The sequence below is a fragment of the Hemitrygon akajei genome, chromosome 8 (genome assembly GCF_048418815.1).
Source record: "Hemitrygon akajei chromosome 8, sHemAka1.3, whole genome shotgun sequence".
Classification (NCBI taxonomy): domain Eukaryota; kingdom Metazoa; phylum Chordata; class Chondrichthyes; order Myliobatiformes; family Dasyatidae; genus Hemitrygon; species Hemitrygon akajei.
Window position 1 is genome coordinate 9,725,843 of NC_133131.1, and position 25,043 is coordinate 9,750,885.

The 25,043-nt window shown below is 46.3% G+C and overlaps 1 protein-coding gene across 6 annotated transcripts in view; it reads left to right on the forward strand.

The window, feature by feature from the left end:
- Nucleotides 1-20,663, forward strand: part of rtn4rl1b (reticulon 4 receptor-like 1b) — a 72,565-nt gene extending 51,902 nt beyond the window's left edge. For all 6 annotated transcript variants that reach the window (XM_073053179.1, XM_073053181.1, XM_073053178.1 and 3 more), the window contains one exon: nucleotides 18,162-20,663. In XM_073053179.1, coding sequence (XP_072909280.1) covers nucleotides 18,162-19,480 — 1,319 coding nt within the window. In that variant the 3' untranslated portion in view covers nucleotides 19,481-20,663. The remainder of the gene's footprint in view (nucleotides 1-18,161) is intronic.
- Nucleotides 20,664-25,043: the final 4,380 nt, after the last annotated feature.

The following is a 25,043-nucleotide window of genomic DNA, read 5'->3' on the forward strand; positions in this document are numbered from 1 at the left end:
ACGTTGGAAGGTTAAACTTGACGACAGAATGGCAGGTTTCTGAACAGCCTGGAGGAACAGAGTGTCCATAGATCCCTCAAAGTAGGACCTATACTGTGCTGTATGGTTCTATGTTATGTTCTTCAAGATCAGCTTCATTTGTAACATACCACGAAATGTGTCGTTTGAGTCAATGCTCAACATAGTCCAAGTGTGTGCTGGGGGCAGCACGCAAGTGTCGCCATGCTTTGAGTACCAACGTAGCATGCCCACAACTTACTGTCAATAACCTGTACGGCTTTGGCACACGGGAGGAACCCGGCACACCTGGAGGAGACCTACGCGGTCACGGGGAGAAGGTACAAACTGCTTACAGGCAACGGTGGGAATTGAACCCAGGGTTGAGCTAACCACTACACTTTCGTGCGGCCTTACACGCCCTGTCTTGTGGTTACAGCCATTTCGTTGGTTGTTCGTACCAAATAGAACAGTAAAACGCAGCAAAGCTAACTAACTGTAGCTATAACCAACTCATTCAAACGAAGAACCTTCCTTGTGGTCTTTCTTCATGCTGGACAGATAAGGGAATCTTCTCTGATAAGAAAACCATGTGAGACAACAAATACAGTCTTGATTTATACTGCAATGACAACTTCAACTTACAGAAGGTATACAGAGTATTTCTTGAATCGGAATCAGGTTTACTATCACTGACGTATGCTGTGAGATTTGTTGTTTTGCAGCAGCAGTACAGTGCAATACATAAAATCACCGAAAGTTACAATAAGAAATATAAAAAACTAAATATGTAGAACAAAATAGTGAGGTGGTGTTCATGGGTTCATTGTCCATTCAGAAATCTGATGGCACAAGGGAAGAAGCTGTTCCTAAAACATTGAGTGTGTGTCTTCAGGCTCCTGCACCTCCTCCCTGTTGGTACTAACAAGAAGAGGGCACGACCTGGATGGTGATGGTCCTTAATGATGGTTGCCAATTTCTTGAGGAATCACCTTTTGAGGTTGTCCTCGATGGAGGGGAGGCAAGTGCCTAGGACGGAGCTGGCTGAATCTACAACCCTCTGCAGCTTTATCCAATCCTGTCATTGGAGCCTCCAGACCAGACGGTGATTCAACCAGCCAGAATGCCTTCCATGGTACATCTGTAGAAATTTGACAACAATCCAAATCCCCTCAAAATCCAAATGAAATATCACTGCTGCCATGCCCTCTTGGTGATTGCATCAATATGCTGGGCCAGGGGTAGATCTTCAGGGATGTTGACCTGAAGCTGTAAGAAGTCAGCTGAACATTTACTGACAAACAGGTGATGATACAAACATATAGCCAGGCATTAAAAGTTAAACTACAAGAAAAATAACTACTTAGATCCTAATCCAATACCGGGTAATGAACAGGCTCTGTTTTCACAGAAGTCGACTTAGTCCGTAAAGTCAGAAAATATGCAAATATCACTCAATATGGTAACCAATGGGAAATGGAATGGCCCATCAAACGCCAATGGCAAAGTGAGATCCCAGTAGTCTGGGCTACACTATCTCAGTTCTAGAGGTCGAAGGTTCACACCTAACCTTTGGATCGGACTCAGTTCTTATGCTTTTGATCTTGGTGGTTTGTACTTTTCTCCCTTCCAATCAGATGACAGAGGCGGGAGGTTGGTGTGAGAAAGCTGCATGACTATTGGCAGGTATTGATCCCAGGAATGAAAGAGATAACATACACCCAGTGGCCACTCTATTAGGTACACCCGTACCTGCTTATTAATGCACATACCTAATCAGCCAATCATGTGGCAGCAACTCAGTGCATAAGAGCATGCAGACATGGACAAGAGGCTCAGTTCAAATATCAGAATGGAGGAAGAAATGTGATCTGAGTGACTTTGACTGTGGAATGACTGTTGGTGCCAGATGGGGTGGTTTGAGTATCTCAGAAACTGCTGATCTCCTGGAGTTTTTATGTTCAACAGCCTCTAGAGTTTACAGAGAATGGTGTGGAAAACAAAACACATCCATTCAGTGGTAGTTCTGTGGGCAAAATTCCTTGTTAATGAGAGGGGTCAGAGGAGAACGGCCAGACTGGTTCCAACTGACAGGAAGGTGGCAGTAAATCAAATAACCACGTGTTACAACAGTGGTGTGCAGAAGGGCAGCCCTGAACACACAACATGTTAACTTTGATGGGCAACCACTGAGTTTGTGAGAAGCATTTGGTGTCTCTGAGTCTGTCCATGCCGGATTTTAGAAGAATGAGTGGAGCTCTCTTGCAACCTACTGAATATTGAAAGGCCTAGATAGAGTGGGTGTGGAGAGGATGTTTCAGATAGTGAGGAGTCTAGGACCAGAGGGCACAGCCTCAGAATAGAAAGTCATCCCTTTTGAACAGAGGTGAGGAGGAATTTCTCTAACAGAGGGTGGTGAACCTGTGGATTTCATTGCCACAGTTGGCTGTGGAGGCCAAGTCATTGGGTATATTTAAACCAGAGGTTGCTAAGTACTTGATCAGTATGGGCTCAAGGGTTACGGGGAGAAGCGTGGAGAATGGAGTTGAATAAGAAAATAAATCGGCCATGATCAAATGGCGGAACAGACTCACGGGCCGAATGGCCTAATTCTGTTTCCTGTGGGTTATGGTCTACAGCAGGGGTTCCCAGCCTGGGGTCTAATTCTTCTTTGTCTTCGGCTGTCCATCGATTTCGATGTTGACTGAGGCCTGGGAAAGGTTGTATGGAAGACCGGCAGTTGCCCAAGCAGCAAGTCTCCCCTCTCCACACCACTGATGTTGTCCAAGGGAAGGGCAAGGGCCGATACAGCTTGGCACCAGTGTCGTCGCAGAGCAATGTGGGAGAAATGTTTGTCTGGGGTCTACGGACCCTTTACTTAATGGTTTTGGTCAATGGCATAAAAAAGTTTGGGAAACCCTGGTCTACAGTGGAGGCACTGCTGTGGGAAGGGAATCAGTGGGAGGGGTCAAAGGTGGACAAAGGTGATGGGAGGACTCAGTGAAAAGACTGATCTCAAATCCTTAATAAACTGCTGGAAATCTAGTGATTGGTTTATTGTTGTTGCATGTATCAAGATGCAGTGAAACGTTTGTCTTGCATACTTTTCATACAGATCAAATCAAATCACTGCACAGTGCATTGAGGTAGAACAAGGTAAAACAATGACAGGGCAGAATAAGGTGCAACAGCTACAGGAAAAATGCAGACAAGAAGGTGCAAAATCATAATGAAGTAGATTGTGAGGTCAAGAGTCCAACTTGTCATACTTACAGCACTCCCAGAGTCTGCTCCCAGAGTAGAGGAGGAGATAATTCCATCCGCCATCACCCACACACAAACCACCAATTCTCCCAACTTCAAGTTGTTGTCATCAGCGTGTTCCTCTTGTGTCCTAAAAGCAGCAAAACGACAAGCAAAAGGGACAATTTTCAGCAATCAATTAAATTGGTAAATTGGATTATTACGGGGAGAAGGCAGGAGAATGGGGCTGAGAGGGATAGTAAGTCAGCCATGATCAAATGGTGGAGTATTCATGATGGGCTGAATGGCCTAATTCTGTTCCTATGTACTGAGGACAGTGAAGAACTTCATACAAATCAGGTCATCACACGGTGCATTGAGGTAGAACAAGACAAAGCTGTAACAATTCAGAATCAAAGCTGCTGAAAACTGCAGTGGCTGCAAGCAGTATGGGGCGAGATCGTAACGGTAGACCGTGAGACTGAAAATGCTCAATAATTTGGGTCAGGCAGTGTCTGTGGAGAGAGAAAGAGAGAGAACATTTCTAATAAAAAAAGATTGATAAAGAAAGAATAGAGAGAGAACATTTCAGGCCAGAGATCTTTCTTTGGGCCTGCAGAATCTGGAGTGAGCAACTGCCATGAAGGCTTGAGTCAACGGGGGTGGGGGGAGGCTTTCGTCTGCAGAGGAGAAATCTTGCCGAGATGGTTAAAATGATGAAAAATTTGAGCAAAGATGTGAAATATGTCCGCATGGCCACAACTTGAAATTCAGAGACCATGTATAAACGATAGTGAGCACTATCTATCTCCCTACGCTGCACGTTCTCTGTCACTGCAACACTTTATTCTGCACTCTGCTTCCCTTCTTATGACCTTGATGTACTTGTGTATGCCGTGATCTGTCTGGGTGGCTCGCGAGCTGAAGCTTTTCACCTTACGTGTGGCAATAATAATCCGATACTGACAGCAGAAGATGCAATCAAATTCAGGACCCTCTTCCTTACTAAAACATAATGAGAACATAAGGTCCTCAGACACAGGAGCAGGGTTAAGCTGTTCAGCCCGTCGAGTCAGCTCTGCCATTTGATTGTGGCTGATTTATTACCCCTCTCAGCCTTCTCCTGTAACATTTCATACCCTGTCTTGTCAAGAATCTATCAACCTCCACTTTAAATGCACACAGTCAGCTGGCCTCCACGGCCGCCTGTGGCAACAGATTCCACAGATTCACCACCCTCTGGCTAAAGAAATTCCTCCTCATCTCCGTTCTAAATGGATGTCCCTCTGCTCCTAGACTCACCTACTGCAGGAAACATCCTCTCCACATCCACTCGCTCTAGGCTTTCAGTGTTTGATAGGTTTCAATGAGATTTCCCCCCTCATTCTTCTAAACTCCATGAATACAAGCCCAGAGCCCACAATTGAGGCTAACACTCCTAGGACATATTAGGGGAACACCACGCCATTAGGTTCAGATTCACCTCTATACTGAACTGATTCCAAAAGCTATGGACTCATTTTCAAGGACTCTGCAACTGATTTTCTTTATTTATTTGGAGATACGGTGCGGGACGGGCCCTTCTGGGAAAAGCAGTGCCACCCAGAAACCCCACGATGTACCACGAGCCTAATCACAGGACAATTTACAATGACCAATTAACCTACTAACCTGTATGTCTTTGGACTGTGGGAGGAAACCAGAGCATCCGGAGGAAACCACGCAGTCAAGGGAAGAACATACAGATAGCGACAAAATGAACTCTGACGCCCCAAGCTGTAATAGCGTCGCGCGAACCGGTACACTACCATGGCGCCCTAATATCCTCAGCTGTCAGTGTTGTTTGTTTACCCAGTTAATTTCTATTCTTATTTGTTTCTTTTTTGTATTTGCACAGTTGCCTCTTTTGCACATTTGTGTGGCTTGTAATTGATTCTATTGTAATTCTTTGTTCTACTGTGAATGCCCGCAAGAAAATGAATCTCAGGGTAGCATCTGGTGGCTTATTCATATCTTGGTCATAAGACATGGGAGCAGAATTAGGCCATTTGGCCCATTAAGTCTGCTCTGCCGTTTCATCATAACTGATCCAATTTTCCTCTCAACTCCTGCCTTCTCCTCGTATCCCTCCATGCCCTGACCAATCAAGAATCTATCAACCTCTGCCTTAAATATACATAACTTGGCCTTCACAGCTACCTGTGGCAATGAATTCCACAGATTCACCACTCTCTGGCTAAAGAAATTCCTCCTCATCTCAGTTCTAAAAGGACATCCCACTATTCTGAGGCTGTGTCCTCTGGTCTTAGACTCTCCCACCACAGGAAACATCCTCTCCACATCCACTCTATCAAGGCCTTTCACCATTTGATAGGTTTGAATGAGGTCACCCCTCATTCTTCTGAATTCTAGTGAATGCAGGACCAGAGCCATCAAGCTCTGGAACCATTTTCAAAGAAACTCCTTTGAACCCTCTCTAGTTTCAGACATCCCTTCCAAGAAAAGGGGACCAAAGCTGCTCACAGTACTCCACGTGAGGCCTCATCAGTGCCTTATAAAGCTCCAACATTACATCCTTGCTTTTATATTCTAGGCCTTTTGAAATAAGTGCTAACATCACATTTGCCTTCCTCACCACTGACTCAACCTGCAAATTAACCTTCAGGGAACCCTGCACGAGGACTCCCAAGTCCCCTTTGTGCCTCAGTTTTTTGTATTTTCTCTCCATTTAGAAATAGTCAACCCTTTCATTTCTTTTACCGAAGTGCATGACCATACACTTCCTGGCTTCAAAGTGAATAAATTTACTTTGGACTTTTAACTTTGGGATTTAATTTACTTATCACGTGTACATTGAAACATACAGCGAAATGCCTCATTTGTGTTAACAACCACACACCCAAAGGCAGCCCACAGGTGTTACCACACATTCCAGCACCAATATGACTGGTCCATGAAGTTCAGCAGATCAACAGAAGCTACAACAACAATAGAAGACCACAAACGTGTGCGTGCACGCGCACGCACGTGTGAGAAACAAACAGGGATTCTGCGACTCACAGACATTGGGTGTCCAGCTAACAGCCCTTGGCTCTGGAATCTATGACTCACAGACACTGGGCCTCCAACCTCCAACCCTTGGCTCCATACCCTACAAATCACAGACACTGGGTGTCCAGCTAACAGCCCTTGGCCCTGGACTCTGTGACTCACAGACACCAGGCGTCCAACCCCCACTCTCGTGCTCTTTGACTGAACGCTCACTGAAGTCAGAGGTACCGTTCTTCTGGGTGAGTCATTAAACCCAAGTCCAGTCTACGTGCTCAAGGGTTGTAAAATTATGAATCCATCGCACCAGTAATAGACAGCAGGAAGTGTTATCACCTAAATCACATCATTTAAACTCAGTGCTATCAGGAATTTTGTTTACAAGTGCTCTTGCCTTTACTTGTTGAATAGAGTGTTTTAAAATGAAGAAAATTGTTAAGGAAACTATTTTACACAAAAGGATCTATAACTTGAGGTAAACTGCCTATAGCTGGGCACTCTGAGATTCCAGTTAGCACCCTCCCACCCCTCTCCATCTATTACCTCAGTCAAACCACTTTTATAAAGCTGTTTACACTGTAACTACAAGCTGGTATTTATGTATTTATCCACAGTTTATTCCATATCTTTATTTTGTATATAATTCTTTACAATTGTTGTGCTGCTGTTTTTTTTTTGTTACATATCACACCCTGACCAAAGCAACACAGCAAAAATTCCTAAAACATGTACTGTATACGGCAAATAAACTTGATCCCTGATCTTTGAGATGCTCGAAATATTGAGCAACGCACACAAAATGCTGGAGAACTCAGCAGGTCAGGCAGCATCTATGGAGGGGAATAAACATTCTGGCTTGTGCCCCATTCTTTTCCAGTCCTGATGAAGGATCTCGGTCCAAACGTTGACTGTTTATTTCCTCTCCATGGATGCTGCCTGACCTGCTGAGATCCTCCAGTGTGTTGCTTTATGACTTACGGTGCGCAACTAAATCGGAGTATTAAATTGTGCAGGAACAATTGTGATACTTGTACAAGAGACCAGACCTTTTGATTGCTTCATCGCTCTGAGCTGGAGACTCGATCTCCTGTTGTCGGACAATCACAGTTTGTTTTCTTTTACACGTTGGTTGTCAGCCTCTGCTTGTTCATTGATTATATTGTATCTGTTTGTTCTACTGTGAATGCCGGCAAGGAAGTGAATCTCAGGGAAGTATATGGTGACATATACGAGCTTAGATAATAAATTTACTTTGGACTTTGAATTAAAGAACTGTCAATAAATAGTTTAAGACATAGCCAAGAGCAAAGAGATCAACGGGGAGAATAAGGTGGATTGAACTGTCTCCCATAAGGCCATGAAACATAGGAGCAGAATTGGGCCATTCAGCCCATCGAGTCTGCTCTGCCATTCAATCATTCTGCCAGCATCTATGGAGGGGGATGAACAGTCAACATTTCGGGCCAAGGCTCTTCATCGGGTCTGGGAAGGAAAGGAAATGCTGATTTATTAACCCTCTCAACCCCATTCTACTGCCTTCTCCCCATAACCTTTGACACCCTGTCTAATGAAGAACCTATCAACCTTTGCTTTAAATATACCCAATGACCTGACCTCCACAGCTGTCTCTGGCAATGAATTTCACAGATTCACCACCCTCTGTGGAGAATATTGGCAGTAGCAGATAAACTCTTCTCAGGCTTCCAGCCGGGTACAGGTATTAGTTATAACCACCGTTTCGAAGACAAACTCTGCCATCTGCTTCAGAGATGATGTCTGGGTATTTCTAGACCAGTGGTATTTATACCCCTGTAGTCTGTCCCTCTTGATTGGTTAGTCCTCATCCAATCAGGTTTCTGCTCTCCCGCCTTGTTTATAATCGAATTCCAGTTCTTACTTAGAGCGAGACCTTCATCTTTGTTAAAATTCTTTTCCTCTAGTTTTATTTTTTGTAGTTTTCATGGTTTTTAATCTGCAGTTAATGACTCATATTATCCCATAGTACAGGCTCCATTCTAGCTACTAGTGGGAGGGAAATGATCTGAGTGTCCAAAGTTTGGTTGTACCGCCATTCACCCAACCAATCCTACTTCAAAGGAGATCATCAGGTCATTATCACACACACACATACACACACACACACACACACACACGATTCTGCAGACACCGGAAATTTTGAGCAACGCACACAAAAGGCCGGAAGAACTGATTAGTAAGGGCATTAAAGGAGGTTCACAAAGATGATTCTGGGATTGAAAGCTTATCAGGTGAGGAGCATTTGATCGCTCTGGGCTGTACTCGCTGGAATTTAGAAGAATGAGGGAGCGGGACCTTGCGCCACCTGAATACAATGCTGACGTTTGCAGAGTGCATTATGGACATTGCAGCAACAAAAGGAGGTAGCTTAGACCTGGGGACCTCTGCTGCCTCTCTGTACCAAATCCAGGAGAGCATCGTGGTTGACCAGATCAGCCGTCTCAGCAAGGAGTGGGGGTTCGTATCTGCATCATTACAAAGCTCCTTATCTACAACTGCTTTTAAAATTGTATTGATGTGCTGACATTGGAGAGAGTTAAAAGGAGATTGACAAGAATGATTCCAGGAATAAAAGGCTCATCACATGAGGAGTGCTTGGTGGCTCTGGACCTGTACTCACTGGAATTTAGAAGAGTTAAACCTATTGAATGTTGAAAGGCCTAGACAGAGTGGGTGTGGAGAGGATGTTTCCTATAGTGGGAGAGTCTAGGACCAGAGGACACAGCCTCAGAATAGATGGACGTCCACTTAGAACAGAGATGAGGAGGAATTTCTTTGGCCAGAGGTGGTGAATCTGTGGAATTTGTTGCTACAGGAGACCAGTTCACTGGGTGCATTTAAGGTGGAGGTTGACAGGTTCTTGATTAGTCAGGGCATGAAAGGTTACGGGGCAGAAGGCAAGAGAATGGAGTTGAGAGGGAAATGGATCAGCCATGATCAAATGGCAGAGCAAACTTGATGGGCCAAATGGCCTAAATATTCTCCTATATCTTATGATTTATGGATTCAATTAAGCGGTATAAAAAACCTCAATGGAACCTATCGAATGTTGAAAGTCCTTATTAGATTGGATGGGAAGAGGATGTTTCCTGGGGTGGGGGTGTCCAGGACCAGAGGGCACAGCCTCAGAATAAAGGGATATCCATTTGGAACGGAGATGAGAAGGAATTTCTTTAGCCAGAGAGTGGTGAATCCTTGGAATTCATTGCCACAGGTGGCTGTGGAGGTCAAGTCATTGGGTATCTAAAGCAGAGGTTGGTAGTTTCTTGGTTAGACAGGAAGTTAGGAGGATACAGGGAGAAGGCAGGAGAAAGGGGCTGAGGAGGAAATTGATCAACCATGATGGAATGGTGGAGCAGACTAGATGGGTCGAATGGCCTAATTCTGCTCCTATATCTTGTGCTCTTATGGAACTCAACGCGTCAAGCAATATCTATGGGGAGTGGGAATGAACAGGATACGTTTCAAGCTGAGATTCTTCATCGACCGTTTATTCCTCTCCATGGATGTTGCCTGCCTTGCTGAGTTCCTTCAGCATTTTGTGCGTGTCGCTTATTATCACAACTGCTGTTCATGAGATACCGCTGTACACAGTTAGCTAGCTGTCACCACCCCCCCCCCCCACCCTCCATGACAACACAAACACCTCATCGTTTACAGAGTGCTTTAGGATGAGCCAGTCGGGTGAGAGACACGGTGCAAATGCATGTTGTTGCTTCTCCTCTGTTCTTTCTCCCTTCTTAATTCAAATTTACTGCAGTCAGGTTATCTGACGACTGAAATTTGCTTCCAGAGCTCAGCCTGCACTTTGATGTTGCAAGCTGTTGAATAATTTAAAAAAAAATTAAAGGGCAAATTGAATTTTCAGCTCAGTAAATGCAAGCACAACTCCTCCATGGACGATCCCAAGCTCGGCCGTGAAAGGAGGAGGGTTGGCCCTGGGGCTAGCAACCCCATCCCGTAAAATCCCAGAGCTACAGAAATGCCAACAGAAGCTCCAAAGACCTCAATCCTGAGCGAGAAAGGGTCTTTGCCCAGGAGACGTATGAAGTCGTGAGGTGAAAGCAGATGCCACAGAGACGGTCAACCTTTGGCCCAGGACAGAGGACTCTAGCGAGCTGCTTTCAGCGACCTTTGCCCCGGGAGGGATGATGGGCTTAAGCAAAAAAAAGCAAGCTAGGGAAATCAGTCAGCATCTGTGGGGGGTGAAGCCACACTGCAGCAGTCTCCTCCATTTTCATCCAAAGAGGAGACCGGCTTGAATAATCGGAGCATTATTTTTCTTCCAGGTGACAACTGGTTTTGTAGTCCAAGCAATTTCTATTTTTATTTCAGCATTTCATTTTTTTTTAATGATTTTTTTTTCCCCCTCTCAGTTAATCCATTTTAAACAGACATCACTTCTGCTTTCTTGCAGGATTTCAGATTCAAAATATGTAGGATGAGAGGGAAAAAAAAGACTTAAAATGTCTCTTAAATAATTCAAGGAAATATTGTTTGCTTCACAAGGTGTACGAAGCTGAAAGGTACTTGCTGAATGTTGACGTCAGCAGTATTTTTTGCTGTCGATCACATTGCATCCTTTACAAGCCTTTTGTTTTAAATACTTGTTCTCTCCAACCGTCACCCCTGTGACACTGGACCAAGCACAGCAATAACTTGTACTTATGCAGCTGTTTCTGGCGTAGCCGAACGTAGAGCCATACAGCGAGGAGTAACACACGCAGAGCGCTGGAGCGACTCAGCAGGTCAGCCAGCATCTATGGAGGGGGATGAACAGTCAACATTTCGGGCCAAGGCTCTTCATCGGGTCTGGGAAGGAAAGGAAAGTGGTAGAAGCCGGACTAACAAGATTGGGGAAAGGGGAGAGCACAAGCTGGCTGTTGATAGGTGAGAGGAGGAAGGTAGGGAAGGAACTTAGACAAATCTGGGTAGTTTTCTCTGGATCATTGGAGGTTGAGGGGAATCCTGAAAGAGGCTTATAAAATTATGACAGGAATAGTCAAAGCAACCAGTGAGAATCTTTTTTCCCCTGGGTAGAAAAGTCAAATACAAGAGGACATGCATTTAAGGTGAGAAGGAAGAAGTTTAAAGAGATTTATTTATTTAAAGATATAGCACAGTAACAGGCCCTCCCAGCCCAACGAGCCTGTGCTGTCCAGTTACACCCATGTGAGCAATTAACCTATTTACCCGTACGTCTTTGGGATGTGGGAGGAAACCGGAGGATCTGTGTTATGTTTTGTTACTTCAAAACATTAGTTAATTCAAATGAAGACACGGGGAGTCTGAAATACGGGTGTAACTTCATCTTTTACTTTATGCGAGGCCCCCACGTATCACGTGGTAGAGTGATGATCTATGCAATTAATGTACTTTACATATAACCTGTAATTAATTATTTAAATGAAGAATGCTTAATCAAAAAATGTGTACAGGTGTTCCCCCCCCCCCTTTACAAAGGTAGAGCATTCCTATGAAACCTTTCCTAAGCCAAAATGGCGTAAAGCGAAGAATTTATATGGGAAAAATTTCCGTAAAAGCGAAAATCCTCTTTGTAATGCGAAAACAGGTTACTGACGTAGGTCTTTCGTAAAAGCGAAGTAGCGTAAAGCGAACATTCGTAAAGTGGGAGGCAACTGTATACAAGATTACTCAACTCCAAAGTTCAAAGAAAAAAATTCTTATCAGAGTACATACCCTGAGATTCCTTTTCCTGCTGGCATACTTGGCAAATCTATAGAACCCTAACTGTAAACAGGATCAATGAGCAAAAAACAGTGCAAACGCGGATATAGATAAATAACAATAAATAACGAGCATGATATTAAAGATGAAAGAGTCCTGGAAGTGAGACCGGTGGTTGTGGGAACACCAGAAATAGAATTGTCCCCTTTTGTACAAGATCCTGATGGCTGAGGGGTAGTATCTGTTCCTGAACCCGGTGGTGCGAGTCCCGAGGCTCCTGTCCCCGGGTGGTGAGGATCTTGATGATGGATGCTGCTTTTCCATGGCAACCTTCCATGTAGCTGTGCTGAAATATTATTGAAATATTAAATACACTGCAGCCCAGAGGAAACATGAGCGCTAAAGGAGAACACACAAATTGCTTACAGACAGCGGCTGGACTGAATCCGGGTCACCGGGGAGCAGGGGTTCAAACCTTCTTCATGCCGTTAACGGAGGGGTCTGTGGACCCCAGGTGGGGACATAGGGGCAAGTTTGCTTGCGTTTCTTTTTTTTTACACAGAGAGTGGTAGATGGCTGAACTGGGTTGGGTGGCAATGGATACAGATTGATACTGGCGTTTAAGAGATAGACACATGAATATTTAGGGATCGAGACAGTTTATTATCATTCTTCAGTGTACGAGTGTAAAGGAGAACAACATAATGGTTACTCCGGGTCCGATGCAGCATAAATACTCAATAAGCATAAAAAAACACAATAAATATAAATATAAAAGCAATCCTATAAAATGCAATGTACAAGCAGCTGTTATACAGCAGGGAATGGAGAGAATGGGATCGTGTGCAGGCAGAAGAGATTTAGTTTTAATTAGGCATTGTGCTTAGCACAGACATTATGGGCTGAATGGCGTGTCGCTGTGCCTAACTCTTCTATGCCTTGTGTTTTAAAATCTGCCTTCCCACATCTGGGCAATTCTTCCAGTTGGAGTCCAGCTGTCTTACAGATGTGCTGGCACTTTCAGCAGGAGCAGCGACAGGAAAGTCAGCTATTTTTAATAATCTTTCTCTATCTCCCCCCACCCCCCCCCCCAGACCACAAGCCCCCTCTCTCCCTGCTCCCGTCACCACCACGCTGACTTGTTTGAATGAACGTGCCGGTGTGACCCCTCTCCACCACTGCCCTCTTTGCCACGATCCCGTTGCTATGCCGATGAATGTATTTTTAAGCACTTCCCAGGAGACGAGTAATTTAAGAAAATTCAGGTTCCATTTTCAGCTTATCCAGCGCTCCGAATCCGCAGCCCTCTGCAGTTGTACAGGCAAGAGATCAGCGCTCCCAAATAAACAAATTACATAAATACACACAACAAAGCAGCACTATTTTCCCAAACATCAATTATGAACAGTCGAGGCTGGCGAAGAGACTGCATTAAGCCAATAGCTTTTACCCATGATCACGGTTGGAAAACAAATTAAATATTTTATAACAGCGGTCTCCCCTACAATAATTTTCAGATGTGGCATTTTGTGCTGGATTGGTTGATTTTAGCTGAATATTGACAGAGAGTCCAATCACACTGAGGTGACAGAACATAGAAAATTACAACACAGTACAGGCCCTTCTGCCCACAAAGTTATACCGACATTTAACGTACTGGAAGATCAATCTAACCTTCCCATCCCACATAACGCTCCATTTTTCTTTCATCCATGTGCCTATCTTAGAGTTAAATGCCCCTAATGTATCTGCCTCCACCACCTCCCCTGGCAGGGCGTTCCACGCACCCACCACTCTCTGTGTAAAACTACCTCTGACATCTGCCCCTGTGTTGTCCATCATGACAACAGTGATGGGGACCCGCGCAGGAGAGTTTTTAAAGTGGAAAAGCTGTGGCGGTTCTACCCTCTCCACCTCAGAGGTCCAGGTTCAGTGGTACGAGCAAGCCCCACAAACTGGGGTCTTCCTAGTGGATGACCATGACGTCTCTCGTGCCTAGTCATGGCTTCGCCCTCCATGGAGCACAGTAGAACAACTTCCCTGGCCGTTGGATCTCACCCGCCCAGTCCTCCGGAGCTGACTTCGCATGCCAGGACAGGCACGCCCCTATCTCACTGGGGTATGAGGCTGCCACCACCCTCACCTGGTTTAGCCCCCCGTCGAGGTGGTGTACCAGGTGTGACCACTGTCACATGCAAACACCTTTTGGAGCCTCAGGTGAGAGCTGAGTGTAGAGTGAGGGCTAAAGGAGAGTCAACTGCTCTGGAAAGGACATGGTAAACCCCTTCACCAGAGGTGTCACCCTCCCTGGATACCACATACACCCCTATATCTCCCCCTACACCTTCCTCCAATCACCGTAAAACGAGGCCCGCTTATATTAGCCATATGCACCCTGGGAAGATGTCTCTGGCGGTTCCCTCTATGACTCCTATCATCTTGTACGCCTCTATCAAATCACCTCTCATCCTCCCTCACTCCGGAGAGAAAAGCCTTGGCTCACTCAACGTTTCCTCGTAAGGTTATGCTTTCTGAGGTGATTGCTGCATTGCAGGCTGAAGGGAGGATTGGCCATGACTTTGATCTCGCTCTTGCATGAATGAGTGAATGAAGATTTTTTAAAAATAAAGAAATTGAATTCGGCAACATCTTTTCTTTTTAAAGACGCTGTAAAGGTTGGAACCTGGTTCAGGGAACAAACTGCTGGAGGAACTTAGCAGGTCGCGCAGCACCTGTGGTGGAAGAGGGATGTAGACATTCTGGGTTGAGACCTTGCAAGCAAGATGGAGGCTTAGAGAGGAGATGGCCTCTTGGTATAAAGAGAAGAGAGGGAACGATTAGATTAGCTTTATTTGTCACATGTACATTGAAGCATACTGTGAAATGCATCGTTTGTGTCAACAACCAACGAAGTCTGAGGTTGTCTACAACTACTTACTACAACGCAGTAAGTGTTGCCATGTTTCCAGTGCCAACATAGCAATGCCCACAACTTTAGTGACCCTGACCCGTGCGTCTCTGGAAAGCGGGAGGAAACTGGAGCACCCAGCGGAAACGCAGTCATGGGGAGAACGTGCAAACTCCTTGCAGAAATTAAACTCTGATCCCTGATCGCTGGCTTGCCAGGGTAGATGTTGAGATCCTTCCACAAGTGGGAGAGTCATGAACAAAGAGACATAGCTATAGAAAATAAGGGGACAGTCATTTAAGACTGAGGTGTAGAGAGACCTCCCTGGGGGTGGAGAATCGCTGGAATTCTCTGCTCTTGAGGGAGGTAGAGGTCAGATGGTTAGAGATACTTAAGGTGGAGCCAGATAAATATTCAAAAGGTCAAAGGAATTGAGGATGATGGAGACGTGGCACACAGAGAGGAGCTGAGGCCAGCTTAGATGATGCATGATCATATTGGATTGGTCAGGTGGGAAAGGTGAAGAGAAGTGCAGACCCAATGCCATCAGTTGGGACTACCTCAGGTAGACCTCATGGTCAGCGTGAACCAGGTGGTCAACGCGATTGCGTAGCAGCTAGCGCAACGCTATCGCAGCTTTCGGGGCATTGAGGTCGCAGTTCAATTCCAGCAGCGTCTGTAAGGAGTTTGCACGTCCTCCCTGTGAATGCACGGGTTTCCTCCGGGTGCTCCCATGTCCTCCCATATTCCAATGACGTACTGGTTAGTAAGTCAGATGGTCATTGTAAATTGTCCTGCGATGGGGCTAGGGTTAAATAGCTGCTGGGCCACGCGGTTCATTGGGCTGGAAGCTCCAGTTCTGCTGTTGTATCTCGAAATAAAGAAATCAATCAATTTAAAAAGGGCCTGTTTCCATGCTGTATAGCTCTATGAACAGTGGGGCAGGCTTGAGGGGCCGAGTGGCCTTCTCCTGCTCCTGTTTTACTTGTGTAGCTGTTCTTGTGACATTCGCACCTGAATGAGACGTGCAGCTGTTTGACAGGGCAGCACATTGTGGACTTTTGACAAAGACCAAATTTCTTTCACCCCAGTTTCAAGGTGACTAGGTTTAATAAACGTCAGATGAAGTACACCAGTTATTCCAGTTTTATGTTTTATTCAATCGCACTACTGTACCGAAATTACATTTCTTCTGTCACTAATCATCCCCCACCCATAGAAAGCATCCTGTCTGGGTGCATCTCATCTTGGTACGGCGACTGCTCTGCCCAAGGCTACAAGAAACCGCAGGGAGTTTTAGGCGCGACACAGTACTGGGGCGCCATGGTAGCGTAGCGGTGAGCACGATGCTATTACAGCTCGGGACGTTGGAGTTTGGAGTTCAATTCCGGGGTCGACTGTAAGGAGTTAGTACCTTCCCCTCGTGACCCCGTGGCTGTCCTCCAGCTGCTCCAGTGTCAAAACACGCACTGGTCAGTAGGTTAATCAGTCATTGTAAATTATCCTGTGATTAGGCCAGTGTTAAATTGGTGGGCTGCTGGGCGGTGTGGCTCGTTGGGCCAGTAGGGTCTGTTCCATGCTGTATCTCTAAATAAGAACTGTCTCCATATGCACTTTACACAGCCTTAGAATGTCGCCAACATAACGAGGGACCTCTCCCACCCTGACCATTCCCCTCTCCCTCCTTCCATTGGGCAGAAGACACAAAAGCTTTGGACTCATACTGTACCGGGTCAGATGGATGGCGAGGACGTGGCGAGTGTGCACGTTTCTGTCGGCTGGGCCCCTGGCATGCGGGAGGCACTCTCTTCCGGGTGCGGGATTCCGAGTCCGCATGTTTTCATCTCGGTGAGCTCGGTTCGTAGCTCCCACATTGTAATGGCGCCTGGCGTGTGCCAATAAAAATGTTTAATCATACTGCTCTGTTGTTCTTCTTCTTCCGCGCAGGTGTAATACATACCACCAAGCTCAAGGCCGCTTATCCCCACTGATATTGGACTCGCAAACAGACCTTTTATACGATAATGATGAACTCTTGCTCCCAATTTACGGTCCTGTGCAAAAGTCTTAGCACATATATATAGCGGGGGTGCCTAAGACTTTTGTACAGTGATGTATTTGTCTATGTGGAGAGGAGAGCGAGTTTGTAAAACTGGCGGGAGCAAAGGATGTTGGGAATGGTGAGGGTGGGGCACCGTGGGAGGGGTGTGGGACAGGTGGCAGAGAAGGAGTGCCAGGGGTGGGGGGGAGGCAGGCTAGGGTGCAGACACACCCAGCCCTGAGACACCAGGCAAGGTAATTTGATTCCAAACAATTGGTCTATTGATCATTACAGAATGTCTCTCTGGTGCTTTCTGCTCTCTCCCCTCTCCCTTCCCCTTTTCCCAACTATGATTCCTCACTCCCTGCCCCTGTCCCACTCTCAGTCCACAGTAGAGACCCAGATCAGAATCAGGCTTATCATCACTCACAGATGTCATGAAATTTGTTTTTTTTTTGCGACAGCAGTACAGTGCGATACACAAAATTACTGCAGTACTGTGCAAAAGTCTTAGGCACTCTAACTATTTGTAATGTGCCCAAGACCTTTGCACAGGTCTGTAATAATGATCGTGAGCCTTGCATTCTGGTTTCTCTTCCTTTTGTACTAGCCCAATGGATTGTATACAAACAAAATCTTATTAATTTACTTTATCGAGAGGTGGAATAGCCCCTATTGGCCCTCACAGCAACCCACCAAATTTTAACCCTTGTCTAATCACGGGACCATTTACAATGACCAATTTACCTACCAGCTGGTACATCTTTGTGGGAGGAAAACGGAGCAGCCAGAGGAAACCCACGCGGTCACGGGGAGAACGTACAAACCCCATACAGGCAGCGGCGGGAATTGAACCAAGGTTGCTGGTGCTGTAAAGCGTTGTGCTAACCACTACTCTACCATGCCACCCTCTTTTCACTGTATCGTGGTACATGTAACAACGATAGACCAATTGCTAGAACAGATTAACAGTTCAGCACAGACTAGATGGGCTGAAGGGCCTTTTTTGCACTGTTGTGTTCTGTGACTATTACTAACAGAGTCACTATTAGTGACTCTAATAGTCACTATTAGAAAAGTGAAAAGAGTCACTATTCACTAACTATTTACTGAACAGAGTAAATTAGTAAATTAATACGTTTTATTGAATGGTATAAAGGCAGTACTGTGACTTACCTTGCGTCTCTCCTTCTGTTGCAGGGTGTAACCTCGAACTGTTCCTGGTGTTGCTGGGATTGGAGTTCCACGTCTCGGTCTCTTGCCCCCGACACTGTGTCTGCTACCCATCTCCCATGACCGTCACCTGCCAGTCGCATGGGTTCACCACCATCCCGGAAGGAATTCCTGCCAACAGCGAGAGAATATTCCTCCAGAATAACCGGATAACACTCCTCCTGAGGAATACCTTCAGCCCGTCCACCGTCACCCTTTGGTTGTACTCCAACAACATAACCTTCATTGACCCGGAGGCTTTCCAGGGATTCAGCCTCTTGGAGGAGCTTGATCTGGGAGACAATCGATACCTGAGATTCCTGGATGCTGAGACCTTCAACGGTCTGGAGAGGCTTCACTCCTTGCATCTTTATCGCTGTGGCTTGACTTTCTTGCCCAATGGAATTTTTGAAGGTCTCCATAACTTGCAATACCTCTACCTGCAAGACAACCACATCGAGTACCTCCAGGACGACCTGTTCCTGGAGCTGGTTAACCTCACTCAGCTCTTTTTGCATGGGAATAAGTTGTTGAGTTTGTCCCAGAACACTTTCAGAGGGCTGGTCAACCTCGATCGACTCCTGCTCCACCAGAACAAGCTTCACTGGGTTAATAAGCAGGCGTTCCACGATCTCCGCCGCCTTACCATTTTGTATTTGTTCAATAACAGCCTGAGTTTGCTTCCGGGTGAATGTTTGGCAGAGCTTGGCTCCTTACAGTACCTCAGGCTGAATGGAAATCCTTGGGAATGTAGCTGTAAGGCTCGATCCTTGTGGGAATGGCTACAGAGATTCAGAGGGTCGAGCTCCAGTGTTACTTGTGAATCCCCCAGGGATGTACAGGGAAAAGACCTCAAGGTCCTGTCTGCCCAGCTCTTCAAAAACTGCACAAGCCCAGATTCGCTTAACCAGATCCGGACGAGCCCCAAGCAGCACCCCCACCACCCGGGCAAGGTCAGGCTGGGAGGGGGGCAGCCGTCACGGGGCACAGCCCTGGTCAAAGGTCAGAACGGCACGGGCCAGCGGGACGACTCGGCCAAGAACTACCTGGGAGAAGCAGCTCCAAAGGGCGCTGCTGACGGGCAGCTGGACGGGGCGTGGGGCAACGACTACCTACCGGACGCCGGCCAGAAGGAGCAAGGCGTCCGCCCCTACCCGACCAGGCACAAGTCGCGGATTAAGTGCACCCGCCGCACCCGCCTGGAGCTGCCGCCCGGCATCCAGCAGCCCTCCGGCAGGGGACTGAGGCTCACCCCTGGCTCCGGGTGGCTCACCTTCGTCCTCGCTTTGGTCCTTGTTGTCCGCTGAAACCCCCCACCTGCTCCGACCCACACCCCCACCCACCCCCAGTAATAAGAAGGGCAAAAACTTTCTAACACTGCCATCAATCCATAGGGACCAAAAATAAATATTTAAAAAAACAAAAAAATTGTGACGATTTTTGAAACTTCAATTATCTTTGCTGTGTGCTCAGGTGGAACCGGTGGATTTTTTTTGGATGGAATTCTGCTTCGGACTACTGGAAATCCTCGGAATAAAGTACCCAAATGGGCAGCACACAGCTCAACGGTTCCCACTCCAACCCGAGCGGAAAAGAGTTGTCCAGAAGAGACTGCTTGGAAGCTTAATTCCAATTAACACAAACGACACAAAAGAAAATAAACAAACTCCCCAGTGTTCCTTGGACAGTCGTCGCTGAGTGGTGACCTGGGGAAACGATTCGAACTCCCGATCACACCGCCCCTGGGACATGAGGGCGTGCGATGGGAACTGAGGCGCATGGCGGATCTCCGAGTTATCTGCCTCAGATGTGAGCAACTCTACAAAGCCCTCAGATGAGAAACCAAGCGGTATCAACAGCCTCCTAATGAGGCTACATTGCTCCCAGCTGAATATTATGCATTGTATAATCGCAAAGGATGATTCTGGTCTGAGAGGCTGTGCCTGATTCGTTCAGGTACCAAAAACTGGAGGCCAGATAATTGTATGAAAAAATTCCCAATGGAATATTTTTTTTTGATGTGTCAACCTATCATTTTGCTCAATGCACAGCCCTTATATAACTGAGGTATATTAATTTCTGGAAATATATGTTTACAGATTATATTGTTACCCTGTTACAGTTCATGCTGAAGTATTTCTTTCTGTCTCGGAGAATTAGTGGATGGTTTTTACAGAAGCTTTGGATTTGGGTGAGAATCTCTGCGCTGTTCTAGCTAACTTGCTTTGCCTCCTCCTTGGGTCTGCCCCCAGAGGCAGCGTTGAACGACGTAACCTTCGTTCAAGGCTACGGAGCAAGAGCTGGGAAGTGGGATAGGCCAAGTTAGCAAGGACGCGATGGGCCAAATGGTCTGAGTGTGTGCCGTAAACTTCCATGATCATATGGAAACAACCCTCATGTTCTGGATGTGGTTCAATTTGACGAAGAAACTAAATCTTCTCAACCTGATTTATTTTTTCTGTATTAAATATTAAATTTGTTGTACCTGAATTTACAGAATTGCTTTAAATATATACATATACTATAGATATATAGATATATATGTATATATGCACACATATATATACATATATATGTATATATAAAGAAAAGCTGTTTCTTGTGGGAAGAAATCAAGATAAGAAGTGCAGTTTCTCGTTTTTGTAAATGTGTTTCTTTCGAACAGTGACTGCCACGGGTCAGAATAGCTGGTAAAGAGAGGCCTGGGTCCAGATAGGGATAGAGCTCAAGGTGTGAATGACAACGAGTTTGGAGGTGGGCGGAGGGGTAGGAGGCCATGTTGGCAGACCGGGGTCAGGACCTCACCTCCCGGAAGCTGCGGCTAGAGAGTTAGCCCTTCACTCAGGCTACGCGGGTCTAACTCCGACCACGGCAACCCCAGTGCCGGAATCCATCCGCAGAAGGCGGGTCAGTTTGAGCGGCAAAGCGGAAGAGCACTTGGTGGAAGGGGGAGTGGTGCCAAGGGCCGGACATTGCGGTTTGCAGTTCAGACCAGCTGGCTCCAGCCTCCTCTCATTCTCTCTCCCAAGTGCAGTGCTCATTTGGGACTAGGTTAGCCAGACAACCGTGGGATTAGGCTCAGCGTGTTCGACATCTACCCCTGATTTGGGACGAACTGGCTTCAGATTCGTTTATTTAGAGATACAGCATGGTAACAGACCCGTGCGGGCCAACGAGCCCCCCGTCACCCACTAACCGGAATGTCTTTGCGATGTGGGAGGAAAGCGGAACCCAAGCAGTCACCGGGAGAACACACTAAGCGGCGGGAATCGAATGGGGTTTGCTGGTGTCGCGGTAGCCTTTACCCTTCCTCTCTATGCACAGACACGGAGTTATTTACCCCACGTACCTCGAACCATACGGTGAAATGCGTTAACAACCTAACGACGTGCTGGGGGGGGGCAGCCCGCAAATGTCGCCACACTTTCCGACACTGACGTAGCTTGCTCGGCAGAGCCACGTAAGCAACAACAGCAACGGCGAGACAAGCCCCTTTCCTCTCTCCCACTCGCACAGACGTCCAGCCTACCAGACAGGCGAAGGTAACTCTGCCCAGGATGGGTGTTCAGAGATGAGCATGTACATCAGCGGCGATGCCGGACGACGGATATAGAGTCACTGAAACAGGCCCTTCAGCCCATCTGGTCTGTGCTGACCATGCCATCCTCCTTGCTAGTCCCAGTTTAAGTCTGTATGGGATGGGTGTTCGGAGCTGAGGATATGAACAAATGGGGATGCAGAAACCCCAGTTACAGAGTCATACAGTAACAAAGCATAGAAACAGGCCGTTCGGCCCAATTGATCCCTGCCAACCATCTGCCCTGCTAGTCCCGGTTGCCCACATACAGTCTATAAGCTCCAAGCCCTTTCCTGTATGTACCCATGCAAATGCCTCTTAAATGTTGTAATTATACCCACCTTGACCACCTCCTCTGGCAGCTGATTCACTGGCCTCTGTGTAAAGTGACCTCCCAGTTCTCTTTTGAATCTCTCTTACATCAGTTAGCAACAAGTTCAGCCCAGCTGGCAGCAGCCTGGTGTGAGGAGTGGCGGATTGCTTGGGTTACTGTTGCAGTAACACGATTATATGGAAGGCAGGGCAAGTAACCGAGCATTTCTGCCCAGCATAACCACGGGCGCTGGAAGCCCAGAGCAATGCGCGTGCAAAATGCTGGAGGAACTCAGCAGGTCAGGCAGCACCTACAGTGATGTTTCAGGCTGAGTCCTGATGAAGGGTCTCGGCCCGAGACATCAACTGGTTAATTCCTCTCCGCAGATGCTTCCCGACCTGCTGAGTTCTTGCATAGCAGCTCCCTGTCAATGCTTCTGTTCTTTGCAAATCTCCCACCACCCCCCCTCTCAACATCATCTTCTCCTCCATGTTTATAGAGTCACAAAAAAAGTACAGCACAGAAACGGGCCCTTTGGCCCATTTCGTCTGTGCAAAACCATCTCAACTGTCTACAGCCATCGACTTGCACCAGGACCATAGTCTTCCATTACCCCTACCATCCATGTCCCTATCTGAACTTCTCGTAAATGTTGAATTGAGCTGGCATGCATCACTTGCACTGGCAGTTCGTTCCACACTCTCACACCCCTCTGAGTGAAGAAGTTTCCCCTTTAAGCCTTCCACCCTTCACCCTTAACCCATGACCTCTGGTGATCGTCTCAGCCAATGATAGTTTATGACATTGTCCCCTGTAGCAATGCTCCCTTAGTTTCAAAAGAGTGGGAAATGGGATGTCCCACTCTGAAGATGCAATACTTCTGCTAATTAAACATCTTCACCTTAAAAAAACAATTCTGAGATGACTTTAATAAGGTAGAGCACCCAAACACAGCAGCATTTTGTTCACTTGCAGAGTGAGAAAGTATTTTAAACACTGATAAGTAATGTCTACTCCAAATAAAAGCAGCCAAAGGCTGTTATTACCCATTTACCACATCCTTTACTGTAATGCCCTTCCAGTGAAAAGATCCAATTTACCACACAATGAACAGGCAATTTGTACAACACTCAGCAAATAAAGCAGTGGTGAAAATGACAACTTACCTCATTTTATTTACTGCTTATGAGGCTGCTTTTCCTTAAACATATGAAGAAAAGGCTATAAAATGTTTATTGAGCAAAGTGGATTTTGGAGTCAGGCCTGCGGCCCACTGGGGCTGCTTACAGATTTCCCAGTATCTGTCGTTTTTCTTTTCATTTTCCAACACAAATTATTTCCTGGCAGTTAACTTTTACAGCAGAAGTATTTTATTTAGGCAGATTACTCTTTAGGAGCCTTGTAGATCAAGCTTCCACCCCTCCACCACAGCAATAAAATGTGGGGACTGGGAAGAGAGCCAAGACTAACCCTGATTGTATCAGAGCTGCCCTCCTACCACAGCGTGGCCCGGAGGAGTGATGAGGCACTAATGTCAGAATTTCTCATCCCTGAGCACAATTGTGCGCGCTTGGTGGGTGTCAGGACGGAAGGAAATTTGAGAGATTAAAGACTAAATCTTAAAGATTAGCTTTATTTACTCAATGGCCTCTTGACAGAGGTGCACAAGATGATAAAAGGCACAGATTGAGTGGACAGCCAGAGACATTTTCCCAGAGCAGAAATGGCTAATAAAAAGGTGATATATTTTAAGGTGATTGGAAGTAAATACAGGGGATTGTCAGAGGTAATTTTTTTACACAGAGACTGGTGGGTGTGTGGAATGCCCCATCGGGGCAGTGGTAGAGGCAGATACATTAGGGGCATTTAAGAGACTGTCACCGTAAACAGGCATGTAGACAATAGAAAAATGGAGGGCTATGAGGGAAGGAAGGGTTAGATTGGTTTTAGAGAAGGTTAAAAGGCCCTATATTGTGCTGTACTGTTCTATGTTCGATCCACATTGAACCATACAATGAAAAGCGTCCTTTGCGTCAATGACACAGTGCGAATACGTGCTGGGCGCCAGCCCGCGAGTGTCGCCACGCTGCCGGCACCAACTTAGCATGGCCACAGGTCACTAACTCTAATCTGTACGTCTTTGGAAGGGTGGGAGAAAACCGGAGCACCCAGGGGAAACACATGGGGTCATGGGTCAACGTACAGAGGCAGGAATTGAACCCCAGTCGCTGATCACAGGTGCCGTACGGTGCTGCGCTAAATGGTACGCTGTCAGACCGAAGGCTGGGATATGTTCCCTCCTCATTGAGTCACTCGTCCCTCCCAACTCGTAGGAATTTTATTTTATTACGTGTTTGAGGGATATTGATGTCACTGGATTTTTAATTTCAATACATACAGTATTCATTGAAATGTTAAATATCTAATACAGAACATTAGGGACATTTACAAAACTCTTAGGTAGGCACATGGATGATAGAAAAACGGAAGGTCATGTCGGAGTGAAGGGTTAGAGCAGGGGTTCCCAACCTGGGGTCCATGGACCCCTCGGTTAACGGCAGAGATCCCTGGCATAAAAAAGGTTAGGAGCTCCTGGGTTAGAAGGAAGGGTAGGTTCAAGTCAAGTCAAGTCAACTTTTATTGTCATTTCGACCATAACTGCTGGTACAGTGCATAGTACAAATGAGACAACGTTTTTCAGGACCATGGTGTTACATGACACAGTACAAAAAACTAGACGGATCTACGTAATAAAAAAAACAACACAGAGAAAGCTACACTAGACTGCAGACCTACACAGGACTGCATAAAGTGCACAAAAACAGTGCAGGCATTACAATAAAGGTTAAAGGCTCAACACAAGATTGTGGGCCGAAGGGCCTGTACTGTGCTGTAATGTTCTATGAAACATTCAACAATTCAACTGTGTAACATTCCTCCAGTTTGTAGGACTTCATCACAAGTAACAACTTAATGTTAG